We start from the raw sequence: 23444 nt of genomic DNA on the forward strand, positions 1-23444 counted from the left end.
GCGAAGGTTGGAGACAAGACGGTAGCTGGCTAATACTGCCGGGTCCAGGGAAGGCTTCTTGAGGAGAGGCCTCACCACCGCCTCTTTCAAGGCAGCGGGGAAGTAACCCTCACTCAGCGAAGCGTTGATATTTCCATGGAGCCAGCCTCGTGTCCCTCCTGGGAAGCCAGTACTAACCAGGAGGGACATGGGTCCAGTAAACATGTGGCCGCACCAAGTCTCCCCAGAATCCTGTCCACGTCATCAGGAGTCACAGAGTCAAACTCTTCCCAGATAACATTCTGCCCAGATAACAATGAGAATGTATCTGCTGTGAACTCTGCATTGGCAACAGGAAGGGCCAGTAAACACTCAGCTCCATTCAGTTGCCCTGACTCCACCCCACAAGAAATTATGGGGTCATTAAACAACAAGAAAAGCAGTATGCAAGATGTAAAGGATCAGGAACAAGGAGCTACAGAACAAGCCTCAGTGTTCTATGCAATTGGCTTTCCTTGTGGGTACCTGGGACAGGCTGGTTGCAAAACTTGGCTCTAGATTGCCTAGCTCTTCTGCCTGGCATTAAGGTCTTTTCAAACATTGTTTCCAGAAGAGTGAGCGGATAAATCCAGTCCTTTCAGGATTTTGCCCCCCAAGAGGTGAAAAGGGAGAAGAGCTGTGAGAAAAGCAAGTTGTTGGAGGAGTGAGAGCCTCTTAGCAAGACAGAAGCATAGAAGAGAAAGTTCTGCTTTTGGGACCCTGAACTCCTTGCTTCTCAGTACATTTTATCAAAATTGCTACTGCAAAACAACTGATTGTGTTTCTTTTTATTAAGGCAATAACTCTCGAGGCTACTAACAGCAGATGGGTGGGAAAGTAACCTGAGGATTATTATTTATGGATATTTGTGCTTACAACATCTATTGTATTTTTTATACGTATGATCATCATTTCGCACCATTTTCTTGGTTTGGTCTTTTGGAACATGTTAAGAGTCAAAATACTTCTGACTCACATAGCTAATTTCTTTTGGTCGTTAGTTGCTCCTTTGTGTTCAGGTCTGGCCTCAGAATAATAATGTAGCACTTGGGGATGAAGACGCAACCAAGCAGACCAGCACTGGAGGCCAAGATGGAGAAGACCTGCACAGCCACCATGTATTTCCCTTTGGTGCTCAGGTAGGTGGGCACAAAAGTCACCCAGACACTGCAGAAGACCAGCATGCTGAAGGTGATCAGCTTGGCTTCATTGAAGGCCCCAGGCAGATTCCTGGCCAGGAAAGCCACCGTGAAGCAGATGGCAGCCAGGAAGCCCATGTAGCTGAGGGTGACGTAGAACATGACAACGGCCCCTTCGTGGCATTGCAGGACGATCTCTCCAGGCTGGGAGTGGAGGTCAGAGTCAGGGAATGGGGGAGAAACTCCCAACCAGATGGAGCAGATGATAATTTGGACAGCAGAAGAAGAAAGGATGATGGAGTTGGCCAAGCTCTTCCCCAACCATCTCTTCACTCGGTTTCCTGGTTTTGTGGCCAGGAAAGCCAGCACCACCGTGATGGTTTTGGCCAAGAGAGAAGAAATGGCCACTGAGAAGATGATGCTGAAAACCGTCTGTCGGAGAAGGCAGGTGGCTTTCCTTGGTTGGCCAATGAAGAGAAAATTAGACAAGAAGCAAAGCAGGAGGGAGACCAGGAGGATGTAGGAGAGGTCCCGGTTGTTGGCTTTGACAAGGGGAGTTTCTCGGTATTTAATGAAGATGAGTAAGACAAAGCCTGTGGTTAGGGAAAAGAATAGAGCAAATGACACCAGGATGTTGCCCAGATGTTCTTCATAAGACAGGAAAGTTATAAATTTGGGGATACATTGGACTTGATCCCCATTTGGATATTTATCATCCGGACACTTGGTGCATTTTTCTGTATCTGAGAAAACAAATAAACCAAAAAAAATTATTTAACATATTATCCTTTCACCTTCAAAGAAATACATTCATGGGACAAGATACATTTCTTACCATCTCCATAGAAAGGTCATAAAAAGAATACCATTTTCTAAAAAAAATAATATTTCTAATTGTTTATTAAATTGGGGGATGTCCTAGGATGATTTCCTGTGTAATGTGGAGAATCTTCATAGGAACCTACATTATTACAGGTAAATAATAAATCAGTTACTCTTTCTGGACACACTTCCTGAGTCCTCCACATGGCACTTCTTAATATACAGGACTCAGGAGAGGCTAACTTTCGGAATCTAGTTTGCTGGCAGGGAAAGCTAGTCCTGCAAATAATCAAGAATGACTCCTGGGAGCAGTGATAATTTATTCGTCATGAGGTGGACCCCTAACTGTCCTCACCACCTCATTGTGGACCAGCAAAATCTTCTCGGTGATCCTCAACGGGGGAGCCATATAGAATGCATTGCAATCCCAAAGATGTTTTTTCCAAAAGGCAACTGGACTTTTTTTGTGTGTTTTTTTCTTTGAAAACATTTAGTTTCTCATCCATGATGTCTATGGAGATCTTCAATCATCCAGGTCATAGTTGTCAAACCATGAAACTAATCAAGGAGAGAAGCAACCTAGAACTAAGGAGAAATTTCCTGACAGTTAGAACAATTCATCAGTGCCTCCAGAAGTTGTAAATGTTCCAACACTGGAAGTTTTTAAGAAGAGATTGGATAACCATTTGTCTGAAGTGGTTGTAGGGTTTCCTGCCTAAGCAGGGGGTTGGACTAGAAGACCTCCAAGGTCCCTTCCAACTCTGTTATTCTATTCTAATTTCTTCCATTTAAACATTGGTAGGACTTCTCACACTTAGCAGGTTCAAGAGATTGTCACGTGGCCCATTTAGCACTCAAACTATGTGAACAAACTGTGGCTCAGACCAAACTCCATCTTGTGTGCAGCTGCTCAGTTTCATGTACGTTAAATACAGTCAACTTTATCTTGATGCTCAAACTCTGAAACAATACAAGGTCCCTTCCAACTCTGCTATTCTGTTGTGTCCCAAAGACGTTTTTTCAAAAGGCAACTGGACTATCTTGTTTTTTTCTTCCTTGAAGAAGTTTCCTTTAAAACCGAAGAAGCTTCTTGGATGAGAAGTGAAACATTTTCAAAGAAAAGAAAACAAGAAAAACTAATTGCCTTTTGAAAAAAAAAAAGCACCTTTCAGGATAACCGTCATTGAGACGATTCTTGGAGACTGGAGACGCAATCTGTCACATCCTCCTCTCTGTTCCCAGCCACTCCTTCATGTTTGTCATCCCTTAGATAAGAAATTGTGCAGTTTGAAAATAAACAAGCTTCAAACTTTTAACTTGGACTTCCATGAAAATGCTCTAGTCTGGATGAATCCATTCTCTGTTTTTTTCTTTGGTGTCACCCACCTTCCTGAGTGGAGAAGGTCCCCTCTGGACAAGGAACGCAGTCGTAGCAGCAAACTGGCTCTCCTTCTCGAGCCCTCTTGACAAATCCAGGATGACAGTTTTCCACACATTTGGACTGAGGCAGAGACTGAGCAGAAAAGAAGGGATGCCAAAAGTAAAACCTCAGAACTCACCATCCATGGAAAACGGAGGTAGACATAAGCCTTAGGGAAGTAACTAGGTTTTGGTTAAATAAATATGAAATATCACCTGACTTCCCATCATTGACAGACAACCTATTCCATTCCATTCCATAATTCTATTCCATTCCTATTTCTTCTATTCTATTCTATATTCCATTTCATTCCATTCCATTTTCTATTCCATTCCATTCCATTCCATTCCATTCCATTCCATTCCATTCCATTCCATTCTATATTCCATTCCATTTTCTTTTCTATTCTATTCCATCCCATCCCATTTTTTATTCTATTCTAAATTCCATTCCATTCCATTCCATTCCATTCCATTCCATTCTATTCTATTCTATATTCCATTCTATTTTCTTTTCTTTTCTATTCTATTCCATCCCATCCCATTCTTTATTCTATTCTAAATTCCATTCCATTCCATAATTCTATTTCATTCTATGGCCCTATTAATATGGATTCCTCCGTTCTTCCTATAGCCATGATTTTCAAGGATGATGGTCTAACCATTAAATTCTATAATAAAATTTATTCTAGATGGTTTATTAATTTTTCTTTTATTAGATTTTTAAAAAAATAAGTAGAACAATGCAGTGATGAAGAAGGAAAGTTCTGTTCAGCAGGATACTAAATTGCAGAGGGGAGACAAAAGGGCCATGATCTATGTCATAAAGTTTAGTCACCCAGCGTCCCATGTTGGAGATGGCTGGATCAGCAGAAAACAGTGTTCCATACTAGAGCATCTGAAGGAGACCTTGGTCAATAGCACTGAAGCTTTCTAAGCCACCTAACAAAATTAGAAGAGTACCACTCCCCACATTCAATTCTCCATCTTGGTGACCAGGCTTAGCCCACTTGAAATGGGTTCTAGGGCTTTGGAAGCCGGAGAAAAGTCTCCAATATTTTCCCTACCTTGTTAAGCGACTTTAGCCTTGACAGACCATCTTGGTTGATAATTACTCTCTGTCTTTCAACACTCCCAAGTTTCAGTTGGATGGGATCCTCCTCGGAGACAATCAAAATACATACAAAGTCCAGATCTGCTGTTATGTCTCCATTTTGGTCCAAGTAAAGTTTAAAGTGGGAAAAATTCCAAAATTCATTCTTCTCAAGGAAGGGGTGGAACTGGAATGAATTCATTCCCATATTTTAAAAGTAGAACCCTTCTTTCTTTTTTTTTAATCCCATGTGGTCTTTTAACATTTGAATCTTTCTTCAACACTTGTCTAAATTGCAAATATGCTTGGTTCGGGGGGTGGGGGAGTGTTACCACTATCTTCAAAAGTTAAAAAAGGTTCAGCAACATTTGTCAACCACATATTGAGAAAATATAGATTGAGAAAATAAATATTGACAAACTTTGTCAATTATATGGAACATTCTTGAACAGCTCACAAATAAATTAACAAACAAAGAGATTATGTATACACTCCCGGAAAACAACAGGGTGAGTACAAGAAAGCAGGGATTTGTCAAGAAGAAAGTTGCCAATTTAATTTTCTCTCTGATAGTTGACAGGAAAAACACATCCTAATGAGCTAATTCTACCTTATTGTAAAGCCACATCAACAGAACTTTGCAAGTCTGAAAGTACAAATCTCCCACCATCAGTTTTGATTGGCTGAAAAGGTAAAGGTAAAGGTTCCCCTTGCACAGACATGCTAGTCATTCCCGACTCTAGGGGTCAGTGCTCATCTCTATTTCAAAGCCAAAGAGCCAGCGCTGTCCGAAGACGTCTCCATGTTCATATGGCCGGCATGACTAAATGCCAAAGGCGCACGGAATGCTTTTACCATCCCACCAAAGGTGGTCCCTATTTTTCTACTTGCATTTTTTACATGCTTTCAAACTGCTAGGTTGGCAGAAGCTGGGACAAGGAACAGGAGCTCACCCCATTACGCAGCACTACGCATTCGAACCACTGAACTGCCAACCTTTCGGTTGACAAGTTCAGCGTCTTAGCCACTGAGCCACCGCAAGCCTGAAAAGTTAGGGATGATCATTTCTGAATTCCTTTTTTTTGCCTGTTATTCGGCTGTTGGCTGCCCCTCTTACCTGGTTGCTCCCAGGAAATCTTCCCCATCATTCCTCAAGATCATTCTGACATGTCATTCTGCTTCTTAATGAAATGTAGGGATGGCAGTAATAAAACTTGATTTAGCAAAGTACTAACAAATTACTTCATGGGGTTATGATTAGGAAGCTACTTACGTAAGATCTGAATTGTGATAATTAAGTGGAGAAAAACTGTCTTGAGATGAAAGGAGCTGCTCTAGCCATGAAGAAAGACAAGGGAAAGAACTATATTTTTATGGCAGCTGAAAATCAGAAGATGCTTCTAGAAGCACCATGTTCAAATAACACAATCTCTTTGTTGGAAAGGATAGCGCACTCTTCCAATTACTAAAAAAATGTTACACAGAAGATTAAGCACTATATTCCATAGTTTATAGATATGGAAAAATGAACTCAGTCATAAGATGAGGAGATTCTGGCTGAATAAGAAGAAAAATGTCATAAAAGGAGGAGCCAGTGAACCTGAGAAATTCAGTCTCCTCTTGTCTTAATGCAAAGACTGAGCAAATATAGGCCAAAGAAATTTCAGCTGGGATTCATGCAGAAAGGAGTGGTTAGGCTAGATGGCCTCAAGGTCTCCATTAAATATATAAAGGTAAAATTCTATGATGCTAATCACAAACCATATACCTACAGGGATTTATTTAAAACTGCATGCATCCTTTTCAAATTAGCAGTGTTTAATACCAAATATTAATAAATATTAATATTTATCTACCATGGTGTAGCTTCTTTGGAATATTAACTCCTGTTCAATTAGATTGGCCAAAAGTGTTGGACTTTTGTAGCATAATTAGATTGAGATGGTTCTTGTTCTTTTCCATTGGACTTCTCAAACAGAACTGAGATTTGGGGACTGGAGGCTAGAACATACAATGAACCGTTGCAGGAACTGGGCATAACTGGTTTAGTGAGGAGAAGGACAGGGGAGACATGATAACATCTTCCAATATTTGAGGGGCTACCACAGAGAGGAGGGGATCAAGCCATTTTCCAAAACACCTGAAGGCCAGACAAGGAATAATGGATGGAAATTGAACAAGGTGAGATTCAACCTGGAAATAAGGAGAACAATCAACTAATGAAACAGAAGTTGCCTTCAGAAATAGTTGGAGCTTCAACACTGGAGGTTTTTAAGAAGAGACTGGACTACCATCTGTCAGAAATGGGGCATGAACTCCTGCTTGGGCAGGGGGTTGGACTAGATGACTTACAAGGTCCCTTCCAACTCAGTTAATCTAATCTAATTAATGGACACTTGGCAGAGTCCCATACCTGCCATGGTTGCAGCCTTGGAGCTCCCAAACTCTCTTCGCCCTCCTTCCTTCTCCTTCTGTATCTGGAGGAATATGCAACATTCAAGGCATGCACCAGACTCTTAACGATACTGTAAATATGTTTGTTATTTTTGATCCATAAAGTGTTCCTTCCCTGTTGGGTCTCCATTGATGTTTTCTGGGTGCATCTTCTCCGACCATTGACAGAAGAGACACGGTTTGAAAAAGAACAGTGAAAATACTGATCTTCATACTGGACATCTACAAAGAAGTAGGGTTCAAACGCATCCTCTTTTGGCCATTGTTTCCTCTGAAAAGTAAAAGACCAAATACTATGGACATGTTTGAGACATCTGTGTTTTTTCAATGAATATGTTCCCAAATTTGTGGTGATCCAGACTTTCCCTTCAATGGGTCCTGGCAAACCTTCAAGAGTTTCATGGAAAGGAAGGATTCCGTCTGCAATGGAAACATATTCTAAGAAGTGAACAAAGACATTGACTTGTCTCCACTTAGAGAGGGCCTCTCTGAGGAGTGTCGGTTGTCTAGTCATTGAGATTCGTTGTGATATAACCACACAAATTCCATTCCTGACAAGCATAGGAGTCAAAATCCTCATGAAATTCTCTCCGTTCTCTGTGTCTGAAGCAAAAAGGCCAATCAAGGTCCATCTGAAATGGAGGAGCAATTGGATAATTGCTGGGTACTGGAACCTTCCTTTGGGGAGCATCCGGTGGTAAAAAGGGAATTGACTTTTATCACTCAGAGCCTCCGAAGCAGTTTGATAACTGATCTGAAAAGACAATGAAGAATGCTTATATTTGGGTTCGGATCAAGTCCAAAACATTAGCTTTTAATACTTCCAACTTCATTCTCTTGAACTTGTTAGAATAGTTTATTGTTGATTAGTCATGAGGTCTACAAAAATACAGAATATAAAACACAGAACATTAAGAACACAATATATAAACATAGAATAAAAAAATTAAGGAAACAAGAACACAAATAAAGAATGAAAATCATACTTCTGTATCACCTTTATAATTTCCCACAATCAGACGCAGATACACAGATTTTAGGTGAACTCTTTTGTTCCACTAAAGTGCCGTATTATATATAATTTTTGAATTCTCATAGCATAGGAAATGAGTTGTTTTAATATAAGGGTCACAATACATTGTTTTTATAATGTGCAGTCCAAGCTTTTGAAAGTTTTCTTTCTTATATAATTGAGATTGAAAGGATGAACATGTTAGTCTCTCTCTGGAGCTCCAGAAAGACAAGTTCATTGGGACTTCTATATTTCCAGCACATTCTCACTAAAATAAATATCTCCTGAAGGCACTTTTGCATTTAAATACTTGCCTTTTAATGGAACTTTTGTCTGTTAAAAATGACAGAATTTTAGAAATCTCAGTTTCTACAGCTTAATTTTATATCAAAAATTGTATATCCCAATTTTAGACAGGGGAAAAGTTGTATAAATTCCCAATTAAGCCCTGAGGGTGGAAGAACTTTTATCCACCCACAAAATCCTTCTTAGACGATGTGATTATTTTAGTGATGATATATGTCTTAAAGCTTCAAATCAGAGCTCCATATAAGAGTTTAGGGGTAATCTAAGGGAGAGAAGCAACCTAGAACTAAGGAGAAATTTCCTGACAGTTAGAACGATTAATCAGTGGAACCACTTCCCTCCAGAAGTTGTGAATGCTCCAACACTGGAAGTTTCTAAGAAGAGGTTGGATAACCGTTTGCCTGAAATGCTATAGGGTTTCGTGCCTAAGCAGGGGGTTGGACTAGAAGACCTTCAAGGTCCCTCCAACTCTGTTATTCTATTGTGTTCTAATCTCGGCATTATATACTTTAATAAATGGGGCTAAGGAAATTGGATATCTTAAATTTAAGTAGTAGATTCACTTATGTCCATGCTCTGGGCTCTTTTGATGTGGAGTGAGCAAAGATCCAGTCTCCAAGAAAGCTACCTCTAGATAAGGAAAGGTGTTACTTGCTCTATGGCTCACCACTGAATAGCCCTCTATGGGTATGATGTCATTTTTAAAATTCATAACTTTTCACTTTGATTTATTAAGAATCAGATACTTATTATGGGAGTTGGAGCCAAGTCTTCTTTACAGCGTATGGAACCCAACTTGAGGGAGTCCTTGGTGCTCTCTGAGATTGCTTGTTTTCTTCCAGACGTTTCATGACCCAAACTGGCTAACATCATCAGTGCTAACTATCATCATCATCATCATCACTAGCACTGATGATGTTTCCTAGTTTGGGTAAAGAAACATCTGCAAGAAAACAAGCAAGTTCAGAGATCACCAAGGACGCCTCATGTCAACCCCGAGCTACAAATATTCTCCTTTATTACGGGTATAATAAGAATAATAATACCATTCTCAGTTTATAACAAGATGATAATAGATGTATCTAGTGTTTTAGGCATGTGAACCGGAGGGTCCTTTATGAGTCCTGGTAAGTCATTCGTGTCTAGACTGAATAATAATGGTACAAGTATGCACCCTTCGTGAGCTTTGGTCCTATTGGCTACAAGTGTCCAGCAGAATCCACCCAAGCCATGAAGATGGTGTCATGAGAAGATATGGCTACTTTGATGGCTGCCTCCTTCTCAATATGGATCCCAATCACCAGCCATGAGACCTCAAATGGCTATGGTGAAAAACAGCTCCTGAATTCCATGGAGAAGATGCAAGTGGGGATATTGATCACCCACCAACTCTGCTCTCACTTTACCAGATACACAAACACACACACACACACACACACACCTGTGAGGCTTTGTAGGTGCCTCCTAAAGTTGACATCTGGATGGAGATGTCCCTTCTTGCTGCATCGAGAAGAGTCAAAAGACTGTCCTTCTTCCCACAGCTGTAGTTGGGAACATTGGCTTCTCCAGTAGAGAGCATGTCCAGCAAAGCATCTGAAGTGGCAAGTGAGCTCAGCGAGTTGTCATGGATGTTGTAGCCAAGTGTGAGATTGTGCAGGAGCTGTGGATTCTTGTTAGCCATGTGAATGGCAAAAATGAACCGGACAATTCTAAACTTATCAGAAGATAACCTACCTGAAGCTGCCCACCTGTGGAAAAATATTCATATTATCAACACCACCATCGAAAGCAATAACAGGATATTGTTTAATGTATTTTCTCTTTGTCACACAAGCCTATTGAATTTTAAGCCAATACTGATCCAAAACTAGAGGCAAAAATTAAACCATTCAATGAGCATTTATAGATAGATACAGATTAAGAGAGTTGGAAGGGACCTTGTAAATCATCTAGTCCAAACCCCTCACCCTCACCCAAGCAGACCCTGAACCATTCCTAACAGATGGCAGTTCAGTCTCTTCTTGAAAACTTCCAGGGATGGGCTTGACATAGGAAATTGCAACCTTTTCAATAGTTACTTTAAACAAAAGTCAGTTTTCAAACAGAGGAACTCAGGGCTGGATGGGGAGGAAGAAATAATCTGGAGTTCTTTTAGCTGTTTCTCCATCTTTGGATTTGAGTCTCTTCCAGGAAATTAGGTGGGTCCTTCCATATAGGAGTAAGTGAAATAAGGAGGGGAAAAAAGGAGAATATTACATCTGAAAATGGAAGGAGTGCAAATCCATCATCCTGAATGACTTACGAGTCAGACTGAGTAGAAGGAGCCATGTTGAAAGGCAACGTTATATTTGAGCTTAATGTTGCTGTGGTGACCATGCTAATGAGATGGTCTCCTGGCCTGTAATAGCTTGGTGGATTTTTTCCATCCCGGTGCTCCAAATTCATCGGGCACTTCCTCCTAAGCTTTCCAGAGACTGGCTGGAACAACGGCAGCATCAGAAGCATCAGGAGCAGAATCAGGAGGTCCATCATTCCTTGGGCTGAATCAATCCCTTTCTAAACAAGGACACCAAGAAGATACGGAAGAATTCCAGGCTTCCCACAAGATGGAAATGCCAGTGGTTCTCCATATTCAGACAGAGACAAGCCGAACTTCATCTGGAAAGGAGAGAAAGTACATTCAAGAGCAGAGCTCCTGCCTGTCTCAAAATGTGTGCCATCAAAGAGCCTGACCTGAAGCATTTATCCTTTTCTGATGCAAGATCCCTTCCATGCTGCTTCAGTCTGATGTTTACATCAAGGCAGTCGCTGGAGAATTGACAGAAGAGGTCACAGAGAACAGGATGGCGATAATTACACTGTGAAGCAACTTCTCCTCTGGGAACCCTGAAGTTCTACCAGGGCTCCATGTGAGGAGGGATGTCTGGAGAAAAACATCAAAAATCACAGATACACACCTAGGGACATTATTCTGTAATGGTTGTGGTCCTTGCTGTCCGGACATGCCCAGAAAATTATCGAAGTACAGATTAGGTGATATCTGGCTCAAAAACAGTAACTGTGAGAGGGACCTTGGAGTCCTAATGGATGACCACTTGAATATGAGCCAGCCGTGTGCAGCAGCAGCCAAAAAACCTAATACAATCCTGGGTTGTATAAACAGAGGCACAGAATCAAAATCACATGACGTATAAATGCCGCTTTATAAAATCCTTAGTAAGGCCACACCTGGAATACTGCAACCAATTTTGGTAACCATACTACAAGAAAGAGGTTGAGACTTTGGAAAAAGTGCAGAGAAGAGCAACTAAGATGATCAAAGGCCTGGAGACTAAAACATATGAAGAACAGCTCTAGGATTTGGGTCTGGCTAGTCTAGAGAAAAGAAGAATTAGGGGTGACATGATAGCAATATCCCAGTATTTGAGGGGCTGCCCCAAAGAAGAGGGGGTGAAATTATTCTCCAAAGCACCAGAGGTCAGGACAAGAAACAATGATTGGAAAAAAGAGAGAAGCAACCTGGAATTAAGGAGAAATAACAGTGGGGACAATTAACCAGTGGAACAGCTTCCCTTCAGAAATCATGGGAACTCTGTCACTGGATGCTTTTAAGAAGAGACTGGACAGTCAGTTATCTGAAATGATAATGGTATTGTCAAGCTTCGAGGTCGTCTCAAATAAATTGCATTTCAAACAAAGTCTTTGAAGGAAAACTCCTATTTATTAAGCACGACATTCCACACCTGACTCCATCGAAGCCAATACTGACTTCCAGACCCAAAACCCTCCCTTTCCTTTCCCCACTCCTCTGCACTCATTGGCCATCTTCCAAGTCATTCTACCCCTAATCTCCCGTTCCAGCTCAAAGGAATTTCCCCCCTCCCATCCCATCTCCTAGGGGATATTATCTCCAGGGAAAATAAGTAGGTGAAAAGTCAAACGTCCCTTTCCAGATGCCTCCGCCTCTCCTTCTTATGTCAGCACTAGAGTAAATGCAGCTTGAAGTGCTGACACGTATTAGTACTCCTGGTACTAAAGAGAAGTCATGATTCTTGCCTAGGGGGTCACTTTGGGTTTTTAAAAACCCTCCATTTGACTAGGAGGCAATTCTGGTGGCCAAAGATGAAAGCTGATGTAGAAGACTACGTGAGGAGCTGTGCCACCTGCGCCACCATGAAATCCAGACCAGGGAAGCCCCCTGGACTTTTCCAGGCTGTAGCCGAACCCACAAAGCCCTGGGAGGAGATTGCGATGGACTTCATAGTTGAGCTCCCTGACAGTGAGGGCAACCATTTCATTTGGACTGTCATTGATTTATTTTCCAAGCAAACTCACTTCACTGCGTGCAGCGGACTACCCTCAGCCAAAAAACTGGCAAAGCTGTTTGTGAAACACATCTACAGGCTACATGGAGTCCCAAAAAGAATAATATCGGACCGCGGGGTCCAGTTTACCACTACGTTCTGGAGGGAGTTCCTACAATCCATTGGGTCATCCCAGGGACTTAGCTCGGCTTTTCACCCATCGACTAATGGATCGGCTGAAAAATTGAACTCAATGGTGGAGCATTACATTAGGTGTTATGTCAATTATCAACAAGAGAACTGGGTGGACTTGCTACTGTTTGCAGAAGTTGCTTATAATAATGCAGTACACAGCAGTACTGGGTTGACTCCTTTTCAGATAACTACGGGCATGGATTTTGTGCCGATGCCTGAGTTGCCTCGAGAGCCGCCTACTTCTATGTCCCTAATGGAGTGGATGACCTTGTTGAAAAAGGGTTGGGAGAATACAAAAAAAAAGCTTTAGCGGTGTCAGCAGAAAAGTATAAGGCCCAGGCCGACAAACACCGGGGTCTCCAACCACCTTTCGGAATAGGTGATAAGGTGGATTTGTCAACCAAGTACCTGAGATTGAGGTTGCCTAGCAAGAAGTTTGGACCCAAATTCATTGGTCCCTTTCCCACAGTGAAAGTGATTAATCCGGTGACTGTCCAACTTAGACTCCCTCGCATATTAGGGAAAATACACCCCGTTTTCCACAGTAGCTTATTGAAACCGGTTAGAGAATCCACCCTCTGACCTTTGCCAGCTGCTCCGCACCCCCCCCCCTTTAGTAGTACAAGGGAAGACTCCTTATGAGGTGAAGAAAATCCTGGACTCTACAGGGGGCGATTACAATATTTGGTGCACTGGAAAGGCTACCCTTTGGCTGAAGCTACTTGGGTTAAAAGTTGGGATGTGAAGGCTGATGCACTCGTGAAACAGTTTCATGACAAATTTCCTGACAAACCGAAAGGTCCTCCGGGGGGAGGGAGGGGGGGTTGAAGGGATTGGTGCTAGCTACATACCAAACAAAATTTTCTGGCTCCAAGGAGTTGTTAGACAACACTCCTGCAGAGGTTAAATTAGCCTAATACCTACGACATCTATTTTTTAAAATCTATGGCAGAAGTTAGTTTCTTATTTCATTCCCTGCCATGGGGTTTTAAATAAACCATCCATTTTATCCAGATGTTGTTACAATTGTTCACACTTACTAGGGGACAACTGATTGTCTTGTGCCACCCTACTTCATTCATACTATCCAAACAAACTATGGGTCAGACTCCATCTTGGGTTCAGGGGCTCAGTTGCAGGTAGGCCAAATTCCACCTGAACCTTGACCCTCAAGTCCATCTGCTCCTTGGATCAAAAACAGACTTCTGATGTATGAAGAGAAGCTATTGCTAAGTGGGTAAGATATTCGTCTTCCCTGCAATTATCAGAATAACAGTCATTCTAAATGTATCCCCCATGGATTTCAACCCAGAAAAATATTCTGAGGTAAAATAAGCTTTTAAAAATAGGCTCTGAGTTTCCTCCTCCTGAAAAGGCAACTCCTGGCTTTGGTGAGACTCAGCTGGTCTTGGTTTTCTCTTTGGTCACAGACCAAGGATAGGTAAGGGGAAGCACGGATGATGTAAATTTGCCCTGGGACCATCCAGGTGGCATCGTCTCTCTCTCTCTCTCTCTCTAGTGCCGAAACTCTGGTGTGATTTCAAGGGCTACCTGCACTTCAACTGCTGAACAAACCTTGATTTCTGATCGAGGAGGAAAGGTGAGAAGAATGGCTGGACTGCCTCTCCTCCTGCTACTGCTCTTCTGGCTCCTGCCTCCAACTTCTGCTAAGAGGATGCCAATCAAATGTGTGTTCGCAGATCCTTATCAGAATCAGAGACAATGGGATTATAGCACGTCTGGTGACCTCATTATTGGTGGGAATTTACTCCTGGTAACTATTGTTTCATCCAGTCTCCCAGACTTTCAAAAAAACCCATATCAGCTTCCTTTCAGGATTTCGTAAGTTTCTCCTATTGGGAAAGATGTAAAGAATTCTTTGGTTTGTTTTTGGTTCAGAGTCTAATTTTAGAAATATTTGTTCTAGTGATAATTTTAATCTCCTACTTTTTCCTTTTCTCAATGAAGAGGCAAACTTCTCTGTCTTTCTACAACTCTTCATCAGGAAGATGATAAACAACATAAAATGTAAAGAGGAACTACACCTTGGAAACTGAGGCATCCTTGGTGTTCTCTGAGCTTGCTTGTTTCCTTGCAAATTTTTCATCACCAAAACTAGGTAACACCCGAATAATGTGAACTAATTTGGGTAATGAAACATCAGCAAGAAAACAACCAAACTCTGAGAGCATCAAGCACCCTTTAGCTACAAATATTCTCCTTTATTGGTACTCTATGTGAGAAGAGAAATACAGGTATATCCATTGGGAAGTTGCAGGTAATAAGGGCCAGGAGTGGGCTTGCAGGCCTCATTGAACCAAAGTTTTAAATTAACATAATTGCAAAATGTACCAGACATATTTCTAGTACGCTGACTTGTGTGCTGCATTTCTTGCAAAGTACATGGTTTTGAGATATATTTGGAATCGGAACACTGAAACTGTGAGAAATAGGGAACTGAAAGTAGCTGATGGATAGAGGTTTGAGATGGACCGGGGGGGGGGGGTTGCAGAGAGTGATGGTCAGTAAGAATGTAAGAAAGAACAGGGAAGGGAAACTATGGAATGTGTATGTCAGTATAAAAAAAAAAAGAAGGTAGAAGAAATGTGACTTGAGATGAGAACGGGGTCCTTTGCCCAATAGCAGTCCTTGTAGGACTTGCTATGTGTGTCCTTGGACCCCATTGCAATGGTTTAATAATGTATGTTTTGTCACGAAATTGCATTGCTATGATGGCTTTTCATGTTCCAAATTGTTCCTGAAATAGACCTCTGAATCTTAAAGTAAGATATATTGCTTGTGGTTTCCTATTTGGTTAATTTATAATATTAATTTGAACAGAAAATTGTAGTGGAAAACTCAGATAAAAGGTCTATCCTTTTCTAGTATGGGATACTGGAAAAAAAAAACTGAACTCAGTTTTGGAATCATCAGTGCTCAGGACTGATGGCCTTCTAGAAACCTTCAAGATGCTCAGAGAGACTGAAATTAATTCTGGTGCTGGAGGAAGAGTTAAGAAGGATGACATTCACTTGAGCAAAGTGTAGAAGGACAGAACAATAGAAGGGTATAAAAATGGTCCATGAAATGGAGAGACAGGCATTTCTCCTTTCTGATAAAGGCCTTCAAATTTAATGAAAGGACAACTTAAAAAATAACAACCTTCATTTGTTCTTCGGACTTGCTGCTCCACACAAAATACAAAAATGGGAAGGAAATCAAATCCTATCTCAGACACACCCCATCTTTTCTGTAATGTTCCCAATGTTTTTCTCACTCTAGACCCATACCCAAGAATTACCAGCAGTTCCAGGCCTTGGTGTTTGCGGTCAAAGAGATCAACAAGGATCTGGATCTCCTGCCCAACATCACCCTTGGCTTCCATATCCACGACAATTTCCAGATTGAGGTGAAGATTTCCATAATCTGCCTCTCCCTACTCTCCAGAAAAGGCCGATTGGTTCCAGGTTACAAATGGGACTGGAAGGACCCTCTTCTCTCTGTCATTGGAGGTGACAACCCCAAATCCTCAAGGCACATGGCCTCCATCTTCAGCATCTACAAGGTCCCACAGGTAAGGAGGCTTCTTTAGATAGACTGATGGAGTAAAATAACAGAAGCACAACTGAAGCCAAAGATGGAACCAGAGGTGTCTTTGGGGAGGAGTCAGTGAGTCTATGATTTAGAGAATTCATGATAAGTTGAATTCATTTTTATATTTTATGTTTTGATTTATATAGCTCCAAAGAGATAACGAGATAATTCTGAAATGCTGTATTTGCCAAGAGGAATTCCTTCCTAAGTTACTCTTCATTGAAGTTTAGCAAACCTTTCTGTGTACTTTAGTCTCTGTATCAGGTTGATAGTTTGTTCCCTTGGCCTCTCACCTCTTACAACCAGGCAAAATATGAAATTACAGCTCCTCCTAAGAAGGGAAGAAGCTTCAGCTTGTCCCTTAAAGTAAGTCAGTTGGTTGTAGGGCAATCAATCACAAAGTGGTGACCCCTACAGTCACCATAAAACTTAACTTTGTTTTTGAAAGAAGAATCTCACTTTCTCCAGCTTGGTGTTGGCTTTGAGTTCACTCAAGGAGAAAGAGCAGTTCATCCTTCCTTCTTCCGGATTAATCCCAGTGAATTTCCTGAGTATGAGGGTTTAGTCCAGCTCCTTCTGTATTTCCAGTGGAACTGGGTTGGACTTCTGGCCCCTGAAAATGATGATGGAGAACATTTCGTCTCATCTATCTTGCCAATGCTGAAGGAGAAGGAGATCTGCCTGGCCTTCAATGACAAGTACAAGTTTGATGTTAATGCTTTTACAGAATTGAAAATGCTTCGTCTTTTCAAAGCTTTGTCTAGCACTGAAGTGATTATTCTATTTGGAGACTCCCATAGTATTTCAAATGTACTGGTGGCATTGTATTGTCATGAAGAATTGACAAAGAAACCATTTTTGAAAGTTTGGATCTTAACCTCTCATTGGAAAGTTAATGTGATAGGTTCTCAGGGGATACTGAAAGATATCAAGCGCTTCCATGGATCTCTGCATTTTAGGGACCGCACGGCTGATGTCCCAGAATTCAGCCATTTCCTCCTGTCTTTAGACCCATTGAACCCACAAGGGGACCCCTTTCTCCCACTATGGTGGCAATGGGTCTTTGGCTGCAGCTTCCACCAGGTACCTCAGAATAAGAACGTACAGGAAAAACAATGTACAGGAAAGGAGAATTTACAAAAGGTGCCAATTTACATCTTTGAAACAAGCATGACAGGTGAAAGTTACAACATCCACAATGCTGCTTATGCTGTGGCACATGCGTTACATGCAATGGATGGATCAGGAGGGTGACCAACTAAGTTGAGGCTTGGAAACAGGATCTCAAATGTCCAATCATGGCAGGTAATCTATAGGACTCTTAATCCAATCTACACATCCTTAGAGTGGAAACTTCCCACGTGCATCTCCTGAATTACTGATTTGTAATTGTAATATGTAATTGAATTTGTATTTGCAATTGTGATGTGTTTGCTTCCATATGCATGCATTTCAGAACAGTTTTAGAGAGCAATTGTTAAAAAAATAATATCAATAAAGTGTGAGATTTTATTGGAAAGGGGTAAAGGAGGGAAGGAGAAAAGTAAACAAAACCAGTTATCCATAAGCTCTCTAGAGGAAAAATGTTCCTATAAGGTCCCAAATGTTCTTCAATGGTTACCTGAGTTTGAGAGGGTGACAAATCCATGCAGGAGGTGTCAGCTCTGAGCAAGATGAAAATCTGGATGCTTCAACAGGTCAGATGTCCTAGTGGGCCCATTTGCAGAACCACCTCAGTTTCCCTCAGTATGTAGCCTGAATCCAACCTGTAAAAAGTCAGTCATCATCAACCCAAATTCCTTTTAACTTCCTTGGTACATATTTCTGTGGCTTAGCATTCTGTGTGACTCTCTGCCACTTGTTTAATTTGCCATTTCTTCAATTGCTCTGCAGAATCTGTCAACCTCAGCACATCAAGCAGCACTCAAAGTGGACATAATGGATGACTGGCCTGAAATCCCTCAGACTTTTCAAAGGATTTCAAACATTGGGCCTCTCTCCACAGTGAGGTGACAAACCAGAGCTGGGTTTTCCTTACACAAAGCTCCTCTTGGTCAGACAAGGTTCCTGCATTCTTCTCAATTAGCTTAACAATCAGCTGGAGAAAGTCAATGGGATTATATTATTTCATCATTCCTAAAATGCATTTCTCATTTATAAGACCCTGGGCCAAAGCAAGTGTTTTAATATGTATATATTTAAAAATGTATAAATCATTGGCTCTGCAACCAAACAAGACATACACAGACTTCAACGAATAATTAGAACTGCAGAAAAAAACAGTTGCTACCAACCTGCCTTCCATTGAGGACCTGTATACTGCACGAGCCAAAAAGAGGGCTGTGAAAATACCTACAGACACCTCACATCCTGGACATAAATTGTTTCAACTTCTACCCTCAAAACGATGCTATAGAGCACTGCACACCAGAACAACTAGACACAAGGACAGTTTTTTCCCGAATGCCATCACTCTGCTAAACAACTAATTCCAAAAACATTGTCAAACTATTTATTAAGACTGTATTACTATTATTCTTCTCATCCTTCCTATTACCTATCTCTTCCTACTTATGACTATAACCTTGCTGCTTGTATCTTTATGATTTATATTGTTTTATTTAGTTTCCTAGTATGATTTGATTGCTCATTTAGTATCATATGACTATCACTAAGTGTTGTATCTTATCATTCTTGATGAATGTATTTTTGATGTACACTGAGAACTTATGCACCGAAGACAAATTCCTTGTGTGTCCAATCACACTTGGCCAATAAAGAATTCTATTCTATTCTATTCTATTCTATTCTATTCTATTCTATTCTATTCTATTCTATTCTACTCTACTCTACTCTACTCTACTCTACTCTACTCTACTCTACTCTACTCTACTCTACTCTACTCTATTCTATTCTATTCTATTCTATTCTATTCTATTCTATTCTTCTATTCTATAAAACAATATAATGAAATTCTAAATTTGGAATTAAAATATTCCTCTAATATTTGAGACGACTCTGAATCCTGACAGAATCATTTGGTAAAACTGGAGTTGAAGAAGCCACGGTAGACATGCCCAATGATAAAGAGAATTTGTGGTATTGGGAAATGAATGAAATATTCGGTGTTATCCTTGATTGCTGAGATCACCATGAAGGGAAATCTTCTAGCTTCTCAGATATACAACCATCTGCTAAGATGATGGCCATCACAGAATGATAGAAGCTCTTGATGTCTCATTTGTGGCTTCCAGCCAACTATTCCAATGTCTGAAGGTTCCTTTTCTTTCAGATTCTTCCCTATTTGAGAAAAGTCCAATTCAACAATTGTGCTGGAGATGAAATCTCCTTCTCAGAAAATGGACTGGGATCTGGTGGTTATGATCTTCTCAACTGGGTTCTCCTGCCCAATCAATCTTTTGTCCCCATGAAAGTTGGGCAAATAGACCTTGGGGCTCCCCCAGGCCAGGATTTCACTATTAACACCGATGCTATCATCTGGGCCACAAAGGTGAGCTGTTAAAAAATCTTCTAAATTCAGAGAAGGATTCATTCTCTCCTGGGAATAGCCATCTCAAGCATTTCTCTTTTCCCTTTTAGAAGGTGCCCTTTGCCAGGTGTGGCCTGAAGAGGTGCCAGGCAGGAGAGAGGAGAAGAGTTCCAGAGGGTGAAGAGGTTTGCTGCTACCAATGTGACCCTTGTCCAGAAGGGACCATTTCTAATCAGACAGGTAAAGCTCATCTCAAATTTATACAGTAACTTCTAAGATCAAGGAAGCCATTAAGTAGGAACAAATATCAATTCTGTTGTCATTCTTGTTGATTGACATTTTTCAAAATATTCATGGTTTCCAGCAGAACCTCTGAATTCATGGATCTAAACTGTGCTTCCCCCTTCCTCAGCCACTTTTCCTGCTCCTCAGCCATTTAATGCAAGGTAGCTTCAGGGCAGAATTCATGGATTCCCCAATAGACATTCTACTCCTTCTCTTACAGGTTCAAGGTTTAATGTTCATTATTTTGCTTCTTCTGTCAGCATTATCAGTCTCCCAGGAAATTGATAGACTCATTGGAGAAAGAGAAGATGGATCTAGCTATGTCTGCCTGCCCTTCTCTGCCAAAAAAGACTGAATGAGTTAATGCAAAATATAAAGCAGAGAAACTGAGCCCAAGAGCTGAAAGGCTTAATGTATCCTCTGGGTTATCAGTAGTAAAGGATGATTAGCCCTTTTTGGCACACCATGAAATGAAAACTGACTCTTGATTTCAGATGCAGCTTCCTGTGATCCCTGCCCAGAAGACCAATACTCCAACATGGAAAAGGACCACTGCATTGTCAAGAAGCTCCACTTCCTTTCCTATCAAGAGACCCTGGGATACACTTTGGCTTCTCTCACTCTATCTCTATCTATGATCACACTGGCAGTTCTGGCAGTTTTTTGTCAACATCATGATACACCAATCGTCAAGGCCAACAACAGAAATCTCACCTACCTCCTCCTCATCTCCCTCCTGCTCTGCTTCCTCTGCTCCTTCCTTTTCATTGGTCGACCTGGAAAGCTCACCTGTCTCTTTCGACAAACTGCCTTTGCCATTCTCTTTGCCCTTGCAGTTTCCTCTGTGTTGGCAAAAACTGTCATGGTGGTTCTGGCTTTCATGGCCACCAAGCCAGGGAACAGGGCAAGGAAACTCATAGGAAAACCACTGACCAACTCCACTGTCTTAGCCTGTCCCCTGGTCCAAGCAGTTCTTTGTGCCACCTGGCTGGTAACCTCCCCACCATTTCCCAACATGGACTTTCATTCCTTGGTAGGAGAGGCCATCTTGGAATGTAATGAAGGCTCAGCTTTGATGTTTTACACTGTCCTTGCCTATCTAGGTTTTTTGGCCCTCATGAGTTTCACAGTGGCCTTTCTGGCTAGGAAATTGCCTGACAGCTTTAATGAAGCCAAGTTCATTACTTTTAGCATGCTGGCATTTTGCAGTGTTTGGATCTCATTCCTCCCCACCTACCTGAGCACCAAAGGGAAGTCCATGGTGGCCGTGGAGATCTTCTCCATTTTGGCCTCTGGGGCTGGTCTCTTGGCTTGCATCTTTTTCCCAAAATGCTACATTATTTTATTTAGGCCCAATCTGAATTGTAGGGAAAATATAATGAGGCAGAAGAATCTCTGATTTATACGAAAATTAGAAACTTTCAATTTCAATCAGACTAAAGCTGGAAGGGACCTTGGAGCTCAAGCAGGAGACCCTACATCATCTCAGACAAGTTGTCAACCTCCTGCCTGGGTGGAGGTTTGGACTAGAAGACCCTGAAGGTCCCTTCCAACTCTGTTACTCTATTCTAAAATAGCTTCAGCTGAAGCCATAGAAATAGCAATAGCACTTAGACTTATATACTGCTTCAAAGTACTTTTACAGCCCTCTCTAAGCAGTTTACAGAGTCAGCATATTGCCCCCAACAATCTGGGTCCTCATTTTATCCACCTCAGAAGGATGGAAGGCTGAGTCAACCTTGAACTGGCAAGATTTGAACTGCCAAACTGCAGCTAGCAGTCAGTTGAAGTAGCCTGCAGTACTGCACTCTAACCACTGTGCCACCTCAGCTCTTCATCTAGGCCATACTTACTTCTGTTTCATTTCTTGGTTGCCATTCAAGGGGGAGGGGGGAGAGTATGGGGGGGACTCAGGAATGTGGTGCCTCGGATGGCTAACCATAACATCCACCAGCCGGCATGAGAACCAAGGTCATTTCAACAGATATCTATTGAAGTTGAGCGGGAACCTACATCTCGACTGATAGGACCATGTGACTTGAGAGACAAAGGGGGGTGGGGAGGTCTTATTCTTTTAACTATCCCTAAGCGTGGGAATAATTCAGAGCTAGCTTCACCTTTCTAAGTGCCGATATGGTGTACTCAATAAAGGATCCCTTGAACCCGAACAAACATCAGAGTCCTGACTTCCATGAATTCCTTACTTGGAACCATGACACAACTGACTGCCCAGTCTTTTCTTAAAACCCTACAGCGATGAAGCACCCACAACTTCTGGCGGCAAGTTGTTCCACTGGTTAATTGTGATCAGTTTCACATTAATTCCAGTTTGCCTCTCTCCTTGATTAGTTTCCATCCATTGTTTCTTATCCTGCCTTCTGGTGCTTTGGAAAATAAATTGACACTCTCCTAAGTTAGTAGGCCAGAGAAATGCTGTGGACATAGTACACTTAGATTTCAGTGAGGCATTTGACAATGTAGACCACAACCTACTTCTTGGTAAGCTAGAAAAATGTGGAATAGACAACATCACCGCCAGATGGATTTGTACCTGGCTGACAAACCATACTCAAGGAGTAGTCCTTATGGTACTACATCAACATGGAGAGAAATAAGCAGTGAGGTACCACAAGGCTCCATCAAAGGCCCTGTACTCTTCGAAATATTCATAAATGATTAAGATGAGGGAATAGATGGGGAACTCATCGAATTTGCAGATAACACTAAACTGGCAGGAAAAGCCAACAGCCCTGAAGACAAGCTCAGGATCCAAAAAGATCTTGACAAACTTGAACAATGGACCCTATTCAACAAAATGAATTTTAACGTGGAGAAAAGCAAAGTTTTATATTTAGACAGGAAAAATCAAAGATATAAGTACATATTAGGAATGACCTGGCTCAAAAACAGTAATTGTGTGAGAGATCTTGGAGTCCTAGCGGATGATCACTGGAATATGAGCCAGCAGCGTGCAGCTGCAGCCAAAAAAGCGAATACAATCCCGAGTTGTATAAACTGAGGCATAGAAACAAGATCACATGAAGTATTAGTACCGCTTCATAAAACCCAATAAGACCACAACTTGAATACTGCAACCAATCTTGTTCAAAGGCCCGGAGACTAAGACATATGAAGTACGGCTGCAGAATTTGGGTTTGTCTAGTTACTGAAAAGAAGAATTAGGGGAAACATCTGATAGCAGGATTCCAGTATTTGAGGGCTGCCCCAAGGAACAGTGAGTCAAATTATTCTACAAAGCACCGGAAGGCAGGACAAGAAACAGTGGTTGGAAACTAATCAAGGAGAGAGGCAA

General features: G+C 41.5%; 2 protein-coding genes across 2 annotated transcripts; one reads left to right on the plus strand and one right to left on the minus strand.

Annotated features, from left to right (window-relative positions):
- Window positions 1-805: 805 nt before the first annotated feature.
- LOC148116223 (vomeronasal type-2 receptor 26-like) lies at window positions 806-10792 on the minus strand. Its single transcript, XM_087883510.1, has 3 exons — window positions 10566-10792; window positions 9998-10011; window positions 806-1804 (listed from the first exon to the last, which is right to left on the minus strand). The coding sequence occupies exons 1-3, from the start codon at window positions 10790-10792 to the stop codon at window positions 999-1001; spliced, it is 1047 nt and encodes a 348-aa protein (XP_087739636.1). The 3' UTR covers window positions 806-998.
- A 1593-nt stretch (window positions 10793-12385) lies between these two features.
- Window positions 12386-21530, plus strand: LOC148116224 (vomeronasal type-2 receptor 26-like). The gene is made up of 5 exons (XM_087883511.1): window positions 12386-12542; window positions 14463-14604; window positions 16045-16336; window positions 16945-17533; window positions 20626-21530. Exons 1-5 carry the CDS (start codon window positions 12386-12388, stop codon window positions 21528-21530), a joined length of 2085 nt encoding a protein of 694 aa, XP_087739637.1.
- Window positions 21531-23444: the final 1914 nt, after the last annotated feature.

The sequence above is a fragment of the Pantherophis guttatus genome, chromosome 1 (assembly GCF_059756535.1).
Source record: "Pantherophis guttatus breed Tessera chromosome 1, ASM5975653v1, whole genome shotgun sequence".
Lineage (NCBI taxonomy): Eukaryota > Metazoa > Chordata > Lepidosauria > Squamata > Colubridae > Pantherophis > Pantherophis guttatus.

What these genes read in the sequence shown, in the direction of transcription:
- LOC148116223 (XM_087883510.1), bottom strand. Translation starts at nt 10,792, where the DNA reads ATGGACCTCCTGATTCTGCTCCTGATGCTTCTGATGCTGCCGTTGTTC.
- LOC148116224 (XM_087883511.1), top strand. Translation starts at nt 12,386, where the DNA reads ATGAAAGCTGATGTAGAAGACTACGTGAGGAGCTGTGCCACCTGCGCC. An exon ending in CATAGTTGAGCTCCCTGACA is followed by an intron (nt 12,543 to 14,462) that starts GTGAGGGCAACC and finishes GTGTGTTCGCAG; the next exon opens with ATCCTTATCAGAATCAGAGA. An exon ending in GCATCTACAAGGTCCCACAG is followed by an intron (nt 16,337 to 16,944) that starts GTAAGGAGGCTT and finishes CTGTATTTCCAG; the next exon opens with TGGAACTGGGTTGGACTTCT.